At 38.5% G+C, this 19,214-nt stretch overlaps 1 protein-coding gene across 5 annotated transcripts in view; it reads left to right on the forward strand.

The window, feature by feature from the left end:
- LOC120531412 (RIMS-binding protein 2-like) overlaps positions 1-19,214 on the forward strand; it is a 374,849-nt gene that overhangs the window by 315,585 nt on the left and 40,050 nt on the right. For all 5 annotated transcript variants that reach the window (XM_039756810.1, XM_039756806.1, XM_039756807.1 and 2 more), the window contains 5 exons: positions 1,478-1,584; positions 2,083-2,192; positions 3,803-4,660; positions 14,871-15,022; positions 15,602-16,093. In XM_039756810.1, the coding sequence (XP_039612744.1) occupies positions 1,478-1,584; positions 2,083-2,192; positions 3,803-4,660; positions 14,871-15,022; positions 15,602-16,093 (1,719 nt within the window). The remainder of the gene's footprint in view (positions 1-1,477; positions 1,585-2,082; positions 2,193-3,802; positions 4,661-14,870; positions 15,023-15,601; positions 16,094-19,214) is intronic.

The raw sequence follows: 19,214 nt of genomic DNA on the forward strand, positions 1-19,214 counted from the left end.
CGTGCGTGCCTGTGTGTATGTGTGTCTGTCTGTCTCGCGCGCGCCTGTGTGTGTCTGTCACAAACGTGTGTGTGTCTCTCTCTCGCGAACGCACCTGTGTGTGTCTCTCTCTCTGCACACACAGGGAATGCACAGGAAGAGACTGAACACGTGCCGTGAGGCCGTGCGCACTTCACCAGAAGACACACACACGGACACCTGGATGTACACAGGGGTTTTATTAAAGAGAATGATCCCCAGGTCTAAGTGCTGCCTCAGTGAACAGCAAAACAAGATCGGTCCAAGGTTTAATTAATCTGCAGTGAGTCTTGTCTTGACTTTGTGATTCTCCTCAGTTTGTTCAGCTGACTGTCTGATTGTTTAACAGCTATGTGCCGGCAATTAATGGCTTGCGCTCTCCTAATTAACAACATACCGCTAAACATTCCTCTTGATGTAAAGGAACAAAACACTTTGGAAAGTACAACCTCATGTAAACTTAATAAAACAATAATTACAATTGTTCATCTGCATTAGATCGAAATGAAAGTCATGACATTATTGTACATATTATTAATTTCAAGCATTAAGAAAAGGCTCTGAAATCCCAATATGAAAATACACATTAATTGATTGTAATTCATTATGCACCCAGCTCTTCCAACCATCCATTCATCCTTTTTCAGACCCGGATATTGCAGAGCAGGGTCTGAGGGAATCTAAATCCTGTCCCAGCAACTATCGGGTGCAAGATACAAACAACCCTTGGATAGGGCATCAGCCTATCGCAGGATGAAGAGATGCACGCTATGGCCAATTTAGCAAAGCTAGTTCATCTAACATAATAACTGAATTAATCTAGCAGTCACCAAATCTATAAAGGGTGAACGATATTCATAAAGAATGTCTCATCACTGCACAAACTTCACAGTTGAGCACAAGTGCTATATAACACATACGACATCGCATATTAGATTTGGAGGTCATCCATAATGTTATCTCCACGACACTCTGAAGGAATACAACATTGAAGAAACAGATAACATCTTTCAATGCACACTTTCTGAATTTTTTTTTTTTTTATGTGTTTTACTATACATAATAAATTCACCCTTTTTACACCAACAGCTGCCTTGCACTTGTTCAGGGTAAGAAGATATGCCACTAAAGCAACCTCTGCCGCTACTCAAGTCTTTAGTTAAGGCATATTGTTATTTTGCACAGTTTGCAGTTTATTTATCATAGAATATTCAATAAAATATTTTCAGGTAAACTTTTCAAAAGATGTATTTCTCTTTCATCACACTGAATATCCCATGTTACTTCAAAATCACTGTATTTATGTTACATTTCTATACTCAACTCTTAAACATTAAACCAAAATTTTCTTTGGATGCCAAATACTGCCCACTGTAATACTAGAATAATCAAAATTTTGCTAAAAAGAGTTAAATGCATGATAAAGGATATATTACAATGTCATAATTATTTTTCCTAGGTGGACACCGCAAGTGAGGTTGAAGACTTGGATTTTGACGTGTCTCCTGTACCAGAACCAGAGATGAGAGTTCCTGCCAAGCTCCAGGTCTTCATTGCACGATACAGGTATCAACAGAAATTAGGCTGTGGCAATATCAAGTTTAATTTTCTATAAGTAACAAGTGCAATGTAATTTTTGTTGGATGTTTATCTCTCAAAAACAATTTAAATATATTACTTTTTAAAAAGGAAGTTGTTACAGAATGGGATATAATAGTACAGCTGTTATTGTGAAATGGATTAAGTTTGAGAATATTATGTCAATTTAATATGAACTGCACCAATGTGTATAATGTCCAGGACACCATCCTAAAAAGTGATGTAGAATAAACAATACAACCTAAAAAGCAGTGCACAATAAATCTGCCATTTAGCCATAAAGTTTACTTTTACTTAAAATAGTTTCCACACTATACTCATCTTGAAGTTGTTCACAGTGGGCACATATCCAGGTTTCCTGACATCTGTAGCACATGGAATAATGTAACAGAAGGCTATTTTTAAAGCATGTCATAAAGTTTGGCTTTTATCACTGATTAATGAAGAGCTTTATTATTTTTACAGTTACAATCCTTTCAAAGGGCCAAACAAGAACCCTGAGGCTGAACTTCCTCTAACAGCTGGAGAGTATATTTATGTCTACGGAGAAATGGATGAAGATGGGTTCTATGAAGGTCTGATAGTCCTAATGAGATGCTGAAATAAGGAGTGATTATAACTAATTAAAGTAAAAAGAATAAAACAATAACTGTTTTTTATAGATGTTAAATGTATACACTGAATTTTAATCAACACATAGGGCATGCAAAATTGATTGTAAGTAATCCGTCTAGACAGTAAGAATGGATGACCTAGTTTTTATGTTTGGGGCAGATAAAAAAGAGGTTTACCTTTCCTTACATTTGGTGTCATTATAGCATTTATTAGAGACAATGTACAGTGCATTGAGAAAGTATTCAGACCCCTTCAGTTTCTGCACACTTTATTGCATTGTATATTTAATTTTAAATGGATAAAATCACATTCTTTTTCCTCATTGATCTACACTCAATAACCTATAATGACAAAATAAAAACATGTCTTCAGAAGGGTTTGCATATTTATTAAAGATAAAAAACTGAAATCTCTTGTTCATATAGGTATTCAAAACATTAATACAGTATTTTCCAGAAGCCTTCAAGTTAGTCTTTATAAGCTTTGCACACCTGGGTTTATCCAGTTTATCATATTCTTCCAGACAGATCCCCTCAAGCTCCATTAGATTGGATGGGAAGTATCTGTTAACTACCATTCTAAGAGGTTTAAGGAGACACAGCAGAGAACTCCAAGAGAGGGAACATTTGAAGGAAGATAGGGATTTTATAAGAATCAGTAAATGAGATAAACTTTAAGACATTATACCAGAAAACTAGGACATTCCCAGTACATGTGTACCTAGGGACTTAAAGGAGCAAAGGGAGTACAAGGAGTCGTCTGAAAAGCCCATAACAAAGCTTCTGCAAAGAATTAAATGTAAGCGGTTTATAAATTTTAAGTGGGTATATAAGTAATTGGGGTTCTTAGATGCTAAAATCATATTGTTAAAAACTGTTCCAGTCAAGAATAGTGAAATATGGAAAGTTGCATTCCCAAACCAAATGAACTGATAATGTGTTCAGGGTGGGATGTATATAATACATATACAAGCGTTGTTTTAGGAGATACCGAACAAGGGATAGCAAAGGATAAGAGAACACAAAGAAACAAAGAAACATAGTAACACTTAAGAACACTTGAGGAAAAACAGAAAAAGGAAGGGGAGGGAGTAGGAAACTCAGGCTTAGAACATCGAAACACCTGAGCAGTCAAAAATATTGCCAAGTGTGCAGATACAGCATGACCTTGAGAACAAAAAAGAAATAGGATGGTCCCTAATATACTGTACAAAGTTGTATTATTTAAAATATGAGGGTGGCAGAAAAAAAAATACTTAAGTTTACTTTTGCAGGTCCTTCAATCACAATATGAAACCAAATTAGCATTTAAACATAAACATAAATCTAATTAAACATAAATTGCCACATATGACAGTTTTCTTCAATAGTAAGTTTACAGGTATCTCTTGTTTTTCATTTGATACATGCATTGAAATACTTAATTTAAGCAATAAAACATTGCAACATTTAGATTGTGAATTTGCACTACACTCAGTGCTAAAGTGGTAAGGAAATGGTTGAAACATTTGGGCATTTATTCTTATTTGTTTGTGTATTACACATCCATGTTTTTAATAATTCATGTATAGGTGAGCTGATGGATGGAAGAAGAGGGCTGGTCCCATCAAACTTTGTGGAGAGGGTTTCGGATGATGACGTGATGAGCGTTCATCCCCCAGAAGTCAGTGATCTTTCCCATAATTCCTACCAAGAGAGTAGCTTTCACAGCAGCAGTGAGAAGAATCTCCGTCTGAGTGTGAACAGTTTGGAAAAAAATGAACTGTGCCTTCTCAATGAAGAAATCACTAATGTTACAGGGAAGGCGGACAGCCTGATGACAAATGGGTTTGACTTGGATGCAGAAGAAGTAGGAGATGATGTAGTGCCTTACCCACGAAAACTGACTCTAATTAAACAGCTTGCAAAGAGCATTATAATAAGCTGGGAGCCTCCATTGGTGCCAGCAGGCTGGGGTAACATATGGAGTTACAATTTATATGTGGATAAAGAATTAAGACTCAATGTTCCATTTGGCTCACAGACCAAAGCAGTTCTTGGACAGTTGGATGTAAGCCTCAAAGCCTACAGAGTGTCTGTACAAAGCATTTCAGAGAAAGGAAACTCAGATCAGCTGTGTTGTAGCTTTTTGGTTGGACGCGATGTGTGTGTGGCTCCTACACAACTCAAAGTGGGTAGTGTCACAGCTACTTCTGCCTGCTTATCTTGGCTGCCAAGCAACAGCAACTTTACCCACATAGTTTACCTAAATGAGGAGGAGTATGAGATAGTGAAGGCAGGAAACTATTCATTATGTCTCACCAACCTAAGGCCACATATGAGGTACAAAGTGAGAGTGGAAGCTCGGCCAAATCGGACACCATGGGAGCTATCAGTGCATCATCGGGAACGCAAGTGTGCCTGCACTGCATTCGAAACTTTGATGGCAGGTAAACATTGAGTTGTGTGCTTGAAGTATTGTAACTTTTGACAAGTCAGATATAATGGATAGAGATATGCCCTGCAAAGACATTGCCTATTTTTCTGATATTTTTTGGCCTCTGCAGGATATTAACTACACTTGAAATCACTCATAATATCTGGGACTGAATATATTTTCTTGGGTTATGTCACAATAAGTTAATATGCACATAATGTAAGGTTCAGTTAGCAGCCATTGTCTCAGCCCAATGGGTTCATCTGATAATTCCAGCAAGTCATGTGATTATTTTATCCACTATAACACTATAGCCCTTTTAATGTTACTACCCAGAGTGCACTACCTATCTTACTCAGAACAATGGAAACATACACAAAACACATTCAAAAGTTTTTTTTTTCTTTCCTACAGTGGTGTGTTATTAATTTTCAGAATTATTTATCACTAACAAAATACCCGCACTTCGCAGCGGAGAAGTAGTGTGTTAAAGAAGTAATGAAAAAGAAAAGGAAACATTTTGAAAATAACGTAGCATGATTGTCAATGTAATTGTTTTGTCACTGTTGTGAGTGATGAGTGTTGCTGTCATATATATATATATATATATATATATATATATATATATATATATATATATATATATATACACACACACACATATCTATATATATATATATATATATATATATATACATACATATATACACATACATCAACATATATATACATATATAAACTGCTCAAAAAAATTAAAGGAACACTTTGAAAACACATCAGATCTCAATGGGAAAAAGAAATCCTCCTGGACATCTATACTGATATAGACTGGGTAATGTGTTAGGACCGAAAGGATGCCACATCGTTTGATGCAAATGAAAATGAAAATGATCAACCTACACAGCCCTGAATTCAAAGACGCCCCAAAAATCAGAGTGAAAAAATTATGTGGCAGGCTAGTCCATTTTGCCAAAATTTAATTGCAGCAACTCAAAATTGTACGCAGCACTTTGTATGGCCCCTGTGTTCTTGTATACATGCCTGACAACATCGGTGCATGCTTCTAATGAGATGACAGATGGTGTTGTGGGGGATCTCTTCCCAGATCTGGACCAGGGCATCACTGAGCTCCTGGACAGTCTGAGGTGCAACCTGGTGGCATTGGATGGACCAAAACATAATGTCCCAGAGGTGTTCTATTGGATTTAGGTCAGGAAAGTGTGGTGGCCAGTCAATGGTATCAATTCCTTCATTCTCCAGGAACTGCCTGCATACTCTCACCACATGAGGCCAGGAATTGTCGTGCACCAGGAGCCACTGTACCAGCATAGGGTCTGACAATGGGTCCAAGGATTTCATCCTGATACCTAATGGCAGCCAAGGTGCCTTTGTCAAGCCTGTAGCGGTCTGTGTGACCCTCCATGGATATGCCTCCCCAGACAATCATTAACCCACCACCAAACTGCTCATGCTGAATGATGTTACAGGCAGCATAATGTTCTCCATGGCTTCTCCAGACCCTTTCACTTCTGTCACGTGCTCAGGGTGAACCTGCTCTCATCTGTAAAAAGCACAGGGCACCAGTGGTGCATCTGCCAATTCTGGTATTCTATGGTGAATGACAATCAAGCTGCATTGCTGCTGGGCAGTGAGCTCAGGGCCCATTAGAGGACATGGGGCCCTTGGGTCACCCTCATGAAGTCTTTCTGGTTGTTTGGTCAAAGACATTCACACCAGTGGCCTGCTGGAGGTCATTTTGTAGGGCTCTGGCAGTGCTCATCCTGTTCCTCCTTGCCCAAAGGAGCAGATACTGGTCCTGCTGATGGGTTATGGACCTTCTATGGCCCTCTCCAGCTCTCCTAGAGTAACTGCTTGTCTCCTAGAATCTCCTCCATGCCCTTGAGACTGTGCAGGGAGACACAGCAAACCTTCTGGCAATGACACGTATTGATGTGCCATCCTGGAGAAGTTGGACTACCTGTGCAACCTCTGTAGGGTCCAGGTATCGCCTCATGCTACCAGTAGTGACACTGACTGTAGCCAAATGCAAAACTAGTGAAGAAACAGTCAGAAAAGATGAGGAGGGAAAAATGTCAGTGGCCTCCACCTGTTAAACCATTCCTGTTTTGGGGGTCATCTCATTGTTGCCCCTCTAGTGCATCTGTTGTTAATTTCATTAACAACACAGCAGCTGAAACTGATTAACAACCCCCTCTGCTACTTAACTGACCATATTAATATCCCATAAGTTTCATTGACTTTATACTATACTCTGATTAAAAAGTGTTCCTTTAATTCTTTTGAGCAGTATATATACATATTTACATATACACATACATATACATATAGACACATATATACACACAAATACATATATATACATACACACACACATATATATAAATACATATCTACATATATACACACACACACATATATATATATATATATACAAATATATATATATATATATATATATATATATATATATATATATACTAATAAAAGGCAAAGCCCTCACTCACTCACTGACTCATCACTAATTCTCCAACTTCCCGTGTGGGTGGAAGGCTGAAATTTGGCAGGTTCATTCCTTACAGCTTCCTTACAAAAGTTGGGCAGGTTTTATATCGAAATTCTACGCGTAATGGTCATAACTGGAAGCAGTTTTCTCCATTTACTGTAATGGAGATGAGCTTCAACGCTGTGGGGCGGAGTTTCGTGACATCATCAAGCCTCCCACGTAATCACGCAGTACATAGAAAACCAGGAAGACCTCAAAAAAGCGCTGAAGAAAACATGCATTATATAATTGAGAAGGCAGCGAAACAATAAGAAGCGAGTGAGTGACATATACAACCATATTCATGAGTTCTGCTACTTGGAAACAAAGCACGATGTAAACCTACACTTTAAATTAAGTTCATAGACAGGCTGCGCTGGCATTTGTAATTTAGTGCCTGCCCATATAAGGCCGTCCGTCAGCGGCAATCCAATAGCAAACTGCCACGGGTAAATATTCACGGGTGAAGGACTGTGCTTATGGAGAGGAAGATGAGATGGTCAGGGTGGTGTTTGACACAAACTCAGTGAAACTGCGAGAGAAAGTTTTAAGTGCCAGGACTAAGGTAACATTAAATACAGCCATGGACATAGCACGAGATGGCACCAGCACAGCTGGGAAACTTCGATGCATGTACACCAAGTGGCTCACGTGAACTGACGCAGTGCACAGATAAAAAGCAACAGTTCCAAAGAGCACTGAACAAAAACCGAATTACACAATTGAAAAGGCAGCAAAAATATGAAGCGCCTGATACTTACAAGCATATTCATAAATCCAGCTACTGCGGAAACAAAGCACACGTTGGAAAAGTCAATGTCCCGCTAAAGGAAGACAGTGTAAAAACCCGTGCATGCAGTGTGTCAGGTCTCAGATAAAGAAGAAGACGAGCTGTTTATTGATGCAGTAAGAAACGAATCGATGAATGAAACCTGTCATCTTTACAACGATTGACAAACACGGAATATAACTTGAACACAACACATCCTACAAATACGAACCTGATTGAAAGAAATAATGATAATCAAATCCTTGATGACAGCAACACTCAGTAACACTCACAAAACAAATACTGTATATTGACAGTCATGTTACGTTATTTTTAAAATGTTCCCTTTTCTTTTCTAGCTTTTTAACACACTACTTCTCTGATACGCGGGTACATATATATGTATATATATATCCCAATCTACATACTCGAATAATGGATACTTTATTCGCCATCAATGATTGTTTTGGTAAAGCCATACTCAGTGTATTCATTAGATGAACGGTAAAAAAGTAAGAGCGAGGGGAGGATGACTCATTGAGGCATGCAGGCTGTAGTGCGTCAACTCTATCTGAATTGCACGATCACATTTGAAAAAATATATCTTTTCAAGTTCTATTTAGTCCATATGTGTCAAACTCAAGGGCCGCGGGCCACATCCGCCCGGCGTAATTATATCCGCCCGAGATCATTTTATATACTGTATTATTGTTATTAATGGCCCGGGTATATGAAGCGCTGGTAACACAATAAACTACAGATCCCATAATGCAGCGCTTCAGCTGCCTTGCCAACACTTACGCGCTAATCAAGTCTACCTTATGATGCTGCAAGTTATTGCGAAGCTAGAGTTATTGCGCACTGAGTTTGCACGGCGCTTTGGTGACTTTGAAGAACAAAAAAAGTCCGTCTACATGCGGCTCGAACCTTGTGCATGTTTGGTAGCACATATCTGTGTGAGAAGCTCTTCTCAGTGATAAAGACTAACAAAACAGCACACAGGAGTCGCCTCACTGATGAGCACCTGCAACACATCCTGAGAATCTCCACAACACAGAACCTCACACCAAACATAAACGAACTTGTGGCCAAAAAAAGATGCCAGGCGTCCAGCTCTAAAATGACATATGAGCAAAGACAACTGAATGATTTGATTTGTTATTGCACGTAAGAGAGGGAGTCAACCGTTTTAACAAACAGCGTATTGCACTGATACGAAATAGCTGTGTGTGTATATATGTAGATATGTATGTATATGTATATATATGTTTATATATATGTGTGTGTGTATGTATGTATATATATATATATATATATGTATTTGTGTGTATATATGTGTGTGTATGTATGTATGTGTGTGTATATACAGTATGTAGATATATATTTGTACGTATATATGTGTATATGTATAGATATGTATATATATATATATGTTTATGTGTGTGTGTGAAAAAAAAAAAAATATATATATATATATATGACAACAACACTCATCACTCACAACAGTGACAAAACAATTACATTGACAGTCAGGTTACGTTATTTTCAAAATGTTTCCTTTTCTTTTTCATTGCTTCTTTAACACACTACTTCTCCGCTGCGAAGCGTGGGTATTTTGCTAGTACAAATATATACAGTCTTTGGGGTGCGAGCAACTGTTGCTGGGGATGCCAGAATCCATGAAGGAAGAAAAATGAAAAACATTATTTGTACAAAATCTTTATTTATTCATTCCTAAATAATTAAATGGGCAGGCTATTTCGTATCAGTGCAATACGCTGCTTGTTAAAATGGATGACTCACGCTCTTATGTGCAAGTCTGCGTGGATATTATGAACTATCGTATCTGTTCAAGTTCTATTTAAATTTTAAATAAAAGGAATTTTTATTTAGTCGACAGAATATTATTCCGGAATAAATCAACTCAAACCTTAAATAACTTATAATATTTTGCTCTCCATAAAAATATACCCTGTCTAAATTATACAAGTTAGAAATAAAGTAAACGTTAAAAGAACAAACATTCAAATTCCTTTACTCTTATGTAATTTTATATAAAAAATAAACTTAAATTTTAAATATCCCAAAAGATTTTGCTCTCCATAAAAATATATCCTGTCAAAATTATACAAATTCAAATATGAACATGCTGCATAACAAAACCTGGAAATATAAATAAAATTTGTTCTTTTCAGCAATAACAAATCAAATCATTCAGATGTCTTTGCTCTTATGTCATTTTATCAGATTTGGACGCAGGCATCTTTTTTTGGCAACAAATTTGTTTATGTTTGGTGTGAGGTTCTGTGTTGTGGAGATTCTCAGGATGGACTGCAGGTGCTCATCAGTGAGGCAACTCCTGTGTGCTGTTTTGTTAGTCTTCATGACTGAGAAGAGCTTCTCACACAGATATGTGCTACCAAACATGCACAAAGCTTGAGCCGCATGTAGACGAAGCTGGAGCATTTCTGCAGGAATGGAGTGAATAAACTGTGTGGGCCCTGCAGTATCGTACTTTGCCTTCAGTGTGCCATTACACTGCAGCTCAATCACCTCCATCTGAATCTGCACAGGTGCAGTTTCCACATCGACGGCAAATGGGTTGCGAAACAACTCAAAATTCTTTTTTTGTTCTTCAAAGTCACCAAAGTGCATATTTGGGAACACCGTTGTGCCGATTTGGTTCAAGATTACTTGGCAAAAGGGAAAGTGGGGCAAGTTGCACTGGTGCATTTGTGTCTCCCATAAAAGTAGCTTCACTTGAAATCACTTTGTGATTTTGCACGGGTAAAAATGTCTGCTGAAGTGTCAGATTCTTCTTTAACTCTTCTGCTTTCTGTATCTTGTGCATTACATTCAGGTCTTTCAGGTTATCTTGATGTTTTGTCTCATAGTGCCGTCTTAGATTAACTCCTGTAATTACAGCCACATTAGCTCCACAAATGAGATACACGGGTTTACCGGCAATGTCAGTAAACATATACTCAGCCTCCCATCGGTTTTTAAAGGCTCAATGTTCAGAATCACCTTTTCACTTCGTCATCGTGTGGGCTAGCTTCGCAATAACTTGCAGCATCATAAGCTAGACTTGATTAACCGGTAAGTGTTCGGCAAGGCAGCTGAAGCGCTGCATTATGGGATTTGTAGTTTATCGTGTTACCAGCGCTTCATATCCCCAGGCCATTAATAACAATAGTACAGTATATAAAATGATCTCGCTGGCTGGATATAATTACACGCCGGGCTGGGTGTGGCCCGTGGGCCTTGAGTTTGACACATATGGACTAAATAGAACTTGAAAAGAAATATTTTTTCGAATGTGACGCGCACTACAGTACATCGAGCCCGCGTGCTATTGTGGTTTTGCCTGTGTGCCACAATAAGTTACCCTCCCCTCGCTCTTACTTTTTTACTGTTCATGTAATGAATACACTGAGTGTGGCTTTACCAAAACAATCATTGATCGCAAATAAAGTATCCATTATTCATAAAGCTTCAATTGGTGATCTGTCTTTCTGCGTTAACCGCATATTTTTTCATACGTCTCAAACAAAGGGGATGCGAGGCTAAAATGAATCTAGAAGCGTGCGTACATACTTAGTGCATCCCCTCTCGGGGATCGAACCTCGGAAGTCAGCGCTAGAGGCGAAGCCTCTACTATTGGGCCACGGCGTGCGGTTTGTCTATTTGAGCGTAGCAGTGTAATTCAGTTTTTGTTCAGCACTCTTTGGAACTGTTGCTTTTGTCTGCGACTCGCCAGTTCACGTGAGCCACTGAATATGGTTTTATATGTCACTCGCTCGCTTCTAATTGTTTCGCTGCCTTCTTAATTATACAATGCATGTTTTCTTCAGTGCTTTTTGTAGCTCTTCCTGGTTTTCTACGTAATGCATGATTACGTGAGAGGTGTGATGATGTCACACGAAACTCCGCCCCCCATGCTTTCGAGCTCAACTCCATTACAGTAAATGGAGAAAAATAGCTTCTAGTTATGACCATTATGCGTATAAATAAATAAATTGTTAAAATAAATAAAATGCGTATAAATAAATAATAAACGATGCCGACTGGCGATCTGGCGGCGTTATTCCCATGACCCGCCGGGCAGCCAACCGGGACACCAAAGTCTGCGGGTTCCGGGGGGAGTATGGTTGCAAAGCTGAAACTTAAAGGAATTGACGGAAAGGCACCACCAGGAGTGGAGCTGCGGCTAACTTTGACTCAACACGGGACACCTCACTCGGCCCGGACACGGAGAGGATTGACAGATTGATAGCTTTATCTCGATTCTGTGGGTCCTGGTACATGGCCGTTCTTAGTTGGTGGAGCGATTTGTCTGGTTAATTCCAGTAATGAGCGAGACTCCCTCCTGCTAAATAGTTACGCGACCCCCAAGCGGTCGGCGTCCAACTTCTTAGAGGGACGCTGTCCAGCTCAGTCCCTCGCTCTGGAAGGTGGAGGCGCGGCAGCGGTCTTCCAGTTTTCAGTCATGGACAATTGTATGTTGCTCTCTCCAAAGTTCCATCTTTTCATTCACTTACAGTTGTATCTAGGGAATCCAATCCGGAGCCCAGGATTCCCGGACATTTTTCATTCCTGCATTCCCGGGAATGAAACTGCTGTAATTCCCGGGAAACCGAGAATGGCCAAGTTCGCATATATAGCATGTAAAAGTGTAAAAATCGATCAAGAAATAACAGAGTTATATTTGAAAACTGAAGACTTCATTGACGTCTGTCAGACAACAGCTTTGAACAGCAACTTGAAATTGCAATGCATCAGTCTGTTGCATCCGCATTATCTGTGCCAAGAAACTTGCCATCACAGAATGATGACAAGAAACTGGATGCATCAGTAACAGCTGAAATGGCGGTGTTTCACAGCAACGGCAAGCGCGGGCGTTGTTTAGAACAAGTGTATCTGTATCTGATGACTGTGCTGCCTACTTCAGGGGTGCCCACAGTTTTTCGACTTGCAAGTTACTTTTAAAATAACCAGGTCGAAATGATCTACCTACATTAAGAAGTATATATATTCGCCTCTAGCACTGACGTCTGAGGTTCGATCCCCGAGAGGGTGTTCAGTGAGTGTGTACGCCTGATGAGGCCAGAATTAGGGCGAAACACGTGCCGCGTACTCTGCATTATTTGACAGTAAAACTATTTCAACCATATATTATATATATATATATATATATATATATATATATATATATATATATATACACACACACACTGAGTATACTTTATACATAAAATATATGTTGTCATACCTTGCATAACTGAATAACCTTTATGGCACAATAACAATTTAATACATTTATGGTCACTACAGTATTTGGATTTAATAATCGTCATGTGGGAAAAGGCTGACTCGCATAAATAAGTAGAGCCGAATAATGCAGTCAAGGAGCTTTTGATTTCAGCTGAGTGAAAAAGATGGCTGTCCGATTAACTGCGATTTTAGTTCCCTCTCTTTTCTCTTTCTCAGATCACTTTTCGGAAGGAAGTCAGTTTCGTAGTTTTTATGAACAGTTCGAAAGTGTCTTTCCACGTTTTCCTTCTTTGGAATAGCAATGATAGATTGACAGATCAGACAAACGCACTTCGATTGTGACATTGTGAGAGAAAAAAATCCTCTTCTAATTACACATAAAGCCCATACCCTCCCCAAACAATTTTTTAAAAATCCCTTTGTTTAGTCGATATAAATAAATTGGAAGGCTAACTAGATCAGAGCCGAAGTTTTGCAGTAGCTCGCGCGTTTGATCGTGCGTGCGGGATGACCAGTGTCATAGAAGAAAGGAGATCCCAGACTGGCCTGTATGTCAATCAAGTGGCAATCAAGTGGCAAATGCCATAGGGAGGATATATGATAGACTAACGTTTAAAAATTTTTTTTTGAATGCAACACGATCTACCAGTCGATCGCGATCGACACATTGGGCACCCCTGAACTAGATAAATGTACTTATATGACCGCATGAACTGCTTGTAGATAAGGTTAGTCTTTTATTGGTGTCAACATACTGCAGTAGTTTTATTAAAAATAAGTGTTGGTCGTTCTAAATCCGCTCACATGTGAGATGCCCGTTCACTGTGTCATCCCGGGAATGACATGCGGGATTTCCGAATTCCCGGGAATGGATTCCCTAGTTGTATCCTCAAACCCACCCCATTTGGACAACTGTGTCTTTCAGGAAGTGTTCACCCATCAATACATAATTATAAGGCGTATGCTACGCCACGGTTTGGCTAGTTTTAAAAATTACGCAACTTCCTCAACACTTCAGTGTCCATTCAAGTGTTTACAGATGACATCATAGTCTCATGGTTGACAGCTGTCTTTTGTTCTTGCCCCTTGCAATAAAGAGATTTAAGGAGAATCTGAACATTGTCATACTCTGCTGCTGTTGTGTGAAGACAGTGAGTGCGTTTACATGCATACACATAAGTGAATTAAGGCGAATAACCCAGTTAAAGCGGAAAACCTGGTTATTTAAAAATGGCTTCAGAGTTTTGAGTGGACTTCTTGTATTAGTAAATGAGTATGTGTTACATGGTTTATTAATACCAACTCTCAAAACAGTTTGTCTTTTCATATAGCTTTCCTTTACCATATTAATGCTAAAAAAAATAAACTATTAAATAAAGCATGACTATAGAAGAGAAACAATCTAAATTGTATGTCTACATATTTTACAATACCCCACCATTTCCCACATTGCCAGCTTTCATCCATCCATTTTTAAATATAGTTAATTTACGTCAAAATCTCAGAAGCTGGTGACAATTCTGGCAATATCATGTCTAAGGCATTTGCCTTCCCAAATACTAAAATATAATAATATAATACAAAAACAGTAACTACAATGATTCTTGTATTTATTAGGTCCTCCAGATGCTCCTTTGGATGTACAGGTTGAGCCAGGGCCATCACCTGGGATTGCTTTGGTTAGCTGGCTTCCTGTAACAATCGATGCAGCTGGAACATCTAATGGGGTTCGTGTAACTGGTTATGTCATCTATGCAGACACGCAGAAGGTTAGTATATGAACTTGTATGGCTAATTAATTGTTTTTTATTTAAAATAGTGCAATTCAATCATACATGAAAACATGAATTGTAATCTAACAGCCATAAACACTTGCCATACAATATCTGTAATAAATTACACATTGATAAGTTTTTTCTTACTAAGGTCAAATAACTGGTTGACTAATTTTTACCATGGCAGGGAGTTGTTTCTGAAGGTTTTTAAAGATTTTTTTATACTTTATACATGTTATGCATTGAACTCTACTACAACAGGGCAGCATTTAATTTTATTTCAGATATACGTACTGATTAAAATATTAAGCACTCTGTACTATGTCTTGCAAATGTATTATTTGATGATTTGTATTGACTTTTAGTTTCAGAACACCTTGTTTCTTCGAGGTTATTATTAAAGTTTAATATTGGAGCAGTTCACTTAGGGTAGTTTACTGAGTATAAATAAATATTTGTTAATTATTTTTTTCAGCAAAACAAGAAGTATGCACAGAGCTCTTGTTTTTATGATGTGATTACACTGTCTTTGTGTGCGTTTTACCATCTCATTATCACTCTTTGTTTTTTAAGGTTTTAGAAGTTGCCTCTCCAACTGCTGGGAGTGTATTAGTAGGCCCTTCCCAGATTCATATTCTTCAGGCATCAAAGGAACTTACAGTTCGGACCATGTCAATGTATGGAGAATCTGTGGATTCTGCATCTGTCAAAATACCCTCAAAGCTATTTGCTGCTACAGCCCACTGTCCGCCTCTACAAAAGTTTCCCAGTGCCAGCAACTCCTCTGACATATGTGTTCACATGGTGCCACCCTACAGGGACTCTTTGGAAACCACTGCTGCCAAATCTTCTTTGCTTCCATCTCTACCAGATGCCACTGCGTCCAGTTCTGAGCAGACCCCAGATACGTTTTTAAATTCAAACCCAGGTGGGGAACAAGCTGAGACCTACCAAGAAGACCAGATATCTATGGATTTCAGGACTGACTCGTTAATCAATACATCATCAGAATTCAATTCTGTTGCATTACATGCAGAAGTGCAGGATTTAGAATTGGAACCAATGGTAAGACCATTTGCAAAGTTACATGGTGTAGTTTATAATAATAAAAAGTTTCTGCTCCTAATTTCATTAGGCCTTGACATACGGGTTTTATACATCTATTACCTTCAAATCAGTAGAGGAACTAACAACAGCAAAGTGCTAGGTTCAGAGACCTTCACAGGGTGCATCTTTTTTGCTATTTTAGTACATTATTTTGACATGTTTTAATTACTAAAGTAGTATTAAATTAATATTGAATAATTAATACATTATACAGCCCTTTTAAACAATGCATCAAATTAATGGTTAATGGTGGATCATCTGAAAGAAACATTATTAGAATTATTTGTGTGTTTAGAATTGTACAAAGACACTTTAACTGCCTTCTGTTTTTTGCCTGACTGTTTTGTTGTGGTACAAACCTTTTTTTCTCCAATTGTGCAGCAGCACTAGAGTCAGTTTTGTATATTAGTAATACAAATATAGTTTGTCTTAAGTAGATGCTTGTTTTAATAAAGAATGTTATTACCTAACAATGAAAGAACTGAATATTAATGTGCCTTTAGTCATTATACACATAACAGAGTTTACTGCGCAGTTATCTGTTATATCTGTTTCAGCTCAGCGATGTAGTAGTCAACAGCACAGTTCACTTAGGTAGCTCCAAACATTTAATTATAAAAACAATCTTGTAATTATGTTTTTTTTAATGTGTACCATCCACTTGATCCTTCCATCCATTTTCTAAACTTAGGCATTAGTTCACCCCAGCAGCATCATATAAAAGGAACAAAGTAACCCTCAATTGGAGATCCAAGATACACACCCGCATTCATACATACAGTACAGGACACTTTAGATACATCAGCTAAGCTGAAACACACCTTTTGGGAATGCTGTAAACCAGGGGTGCCCAATACGTTGATTGTGATCGACCGGTAGATCGGAAAGGTAATGCAAGTAGATCGAGTTGCATTCAAAAAAAATTTTTTTTTACATGTTACTCTATCATATATCCTCCCTATGGCATGTGCCACTTGATTGACATACAGGCGGCCAGTCTGAGATCTCTTTTCTTCTAACACACTGGCCATCCCACACACACGATCAAATGCACAAACTACTGCAAAGTGATCTAGTTAGCCTTTCAATTTATATCGACTAAATAAGGGATTAAAAAAAATGTGTTGGTTATTGGCTGGATGTGGAATTGGAAGAGGATTTTTTTCTCTCACAATGTCACAATCGAAGTGCATTTGTCTGATCTGTCAATCTGTCATTGCTATTCCAAAGAAGGAAAATGTGGAAAGGCACTTTCGAACTGTTCATAAAAACTATGAAACTGACTTCCTTCCGAAAAGCGATCTGAGAAAGAGAAAAAAAAGGGAACTAAAATCGCAGTTAATCGGACAGACATCATTCAAAAGCAAAGGCAGACACACCGAAGCATCGTTCCGGGTGAGTCACTCGATCATTAAGCATAAGAAGTCCTTCCAAGATGGAGAGATGATAAAAGATGCTTTCGTTGAGGCACATGGCTAGGGAGAAATTCCTGCTGAGATTTCAAGACCCCTGACCGGAGAAAAAGGAGTTTCTCCTTGTCATTAAACATGCAGAATACAGGCAACTTAATAACGAGCAAGACTAGGCATTTTTTTTCCGATTTGACCAACATGTTGAATGAGCTTAATTTACAGATGCAAGGAAAAGAGAAAACCATGGTCAATATGATTAGCTCAGTTAATGCTTTCAAACGAAAAATGCAACATCTGTCCTCAAAGCTGCAGTGCCTTGATTTGGGGAACATCCAAAACCTCGCATCAGAGCTGGAGACGCATTGGAAGGCGTGTGTGCAACTTGACAGCATACGCTAAACAGAGCAGATTGAAAATTGTCTGTCAGACTTTATCTAATGGAAAAAAAGTAATGATTCAAGTTTTGCCCAGTGTAGCAGAGTAAGAGTAGCGTTTCTTTTTCACAAATGTACTGAAATAAAAGTAAAAAGTATGGTGCAGTAAAACTACTCTTAGAAATACAATTTTTTTAAAAAGTTACTCAAGTAAATGTAACAGATTAAATGTAACTCGTTACTACCCACCTCTGATACTCAGTATATATATATATATATATATATATATATATATATATATATATATATATATATATATATAGGTGCGGTCATAAAATTAGAATATCATGACAAAGTTGATTTATTTCAGTAATTCCATTCAAAAGTGAAACTTGTATATTAGATTCATTCATTACACACAGACTGATGTATTTCAAATGTTTATTTCTTTTAATTTTGATGATTATAACTGACAACTAATGAAAGTCCCAAATTCAGTATCTCCGAAAATTAGAATATCAATTAAGACCAATGCAAAAAAAGGATTTTTAGAAATGTTGGCCAACTGAAAGGTATGAGCATTTACAGCACTCAATATTTAGTTGGGGCTCCTTTGGCCCGGATTACTGCAGCAATGCGGCGTGGCATGGAGTCGATCAGTCTGTGGCACTGCTCAGGTCTTATGAGAGCCCATGTTGCTCTGATAGTGGCCTTCAGCTCTTCTGAATTGTTGGGTCTGGCGTATTGCATCTTCCTCTTCACAATACCCCATAGATTTTCTATGGGGTTAAGGTCAGGAGAGTTTGCTGGCCAATCAAGAACAGGGATACCATGGTCCTTAAACCAGGTACTGGTAGTTTTGGCGCTTTGTGCAGGTGCCAGGCCATGTTGGAAAATGAAATCTGCATCTCCATAAAGTTCGTCAGCAGCAGAAGGCATGAAGTGCTCTAAAACTTCTCGGTAGATGGCTGCGTTGACCTTGGACCTCAGAAAACACAATGGACCAACACCAGCAGATGATATCGCACCCCAAACCATCACTGACTGTGGAAACTTTACACTGGACCTCAAGCAACATGGATTCTGTGCCTCTCCTCTCTTCCTCCAGACTCTGGGACCTTGATTTCCAAAGGAAATGCAAAATTTACTTTTATCAGAGAACATAACTTTGGACCACTCAGCAGCAGTTTTGTCCTTAGCCCAGGTGAGACGCTTCTGACGCTCTCTCTTGTTCAAGAGTGGCTTGACACGAGGAATGCGACAGCTGAAACCCATGTCTTGCATACATCTGTG

The sequence above is a fragment of the Polypterus senegalus genome, chromosome 6 (genome assembly GCF_016835505.1).
Source record: "Polypterus senegalus isolate Bchr_013 chromosome 6, ASM1683550v1, whole genome shotgun sequence".
Lineage (NCBI taxonomy): Eukaryota > Metazoa > Chordata > Cladistia > Polypteriformes > Polypteridae > Polypterus > Polypterus senegalus.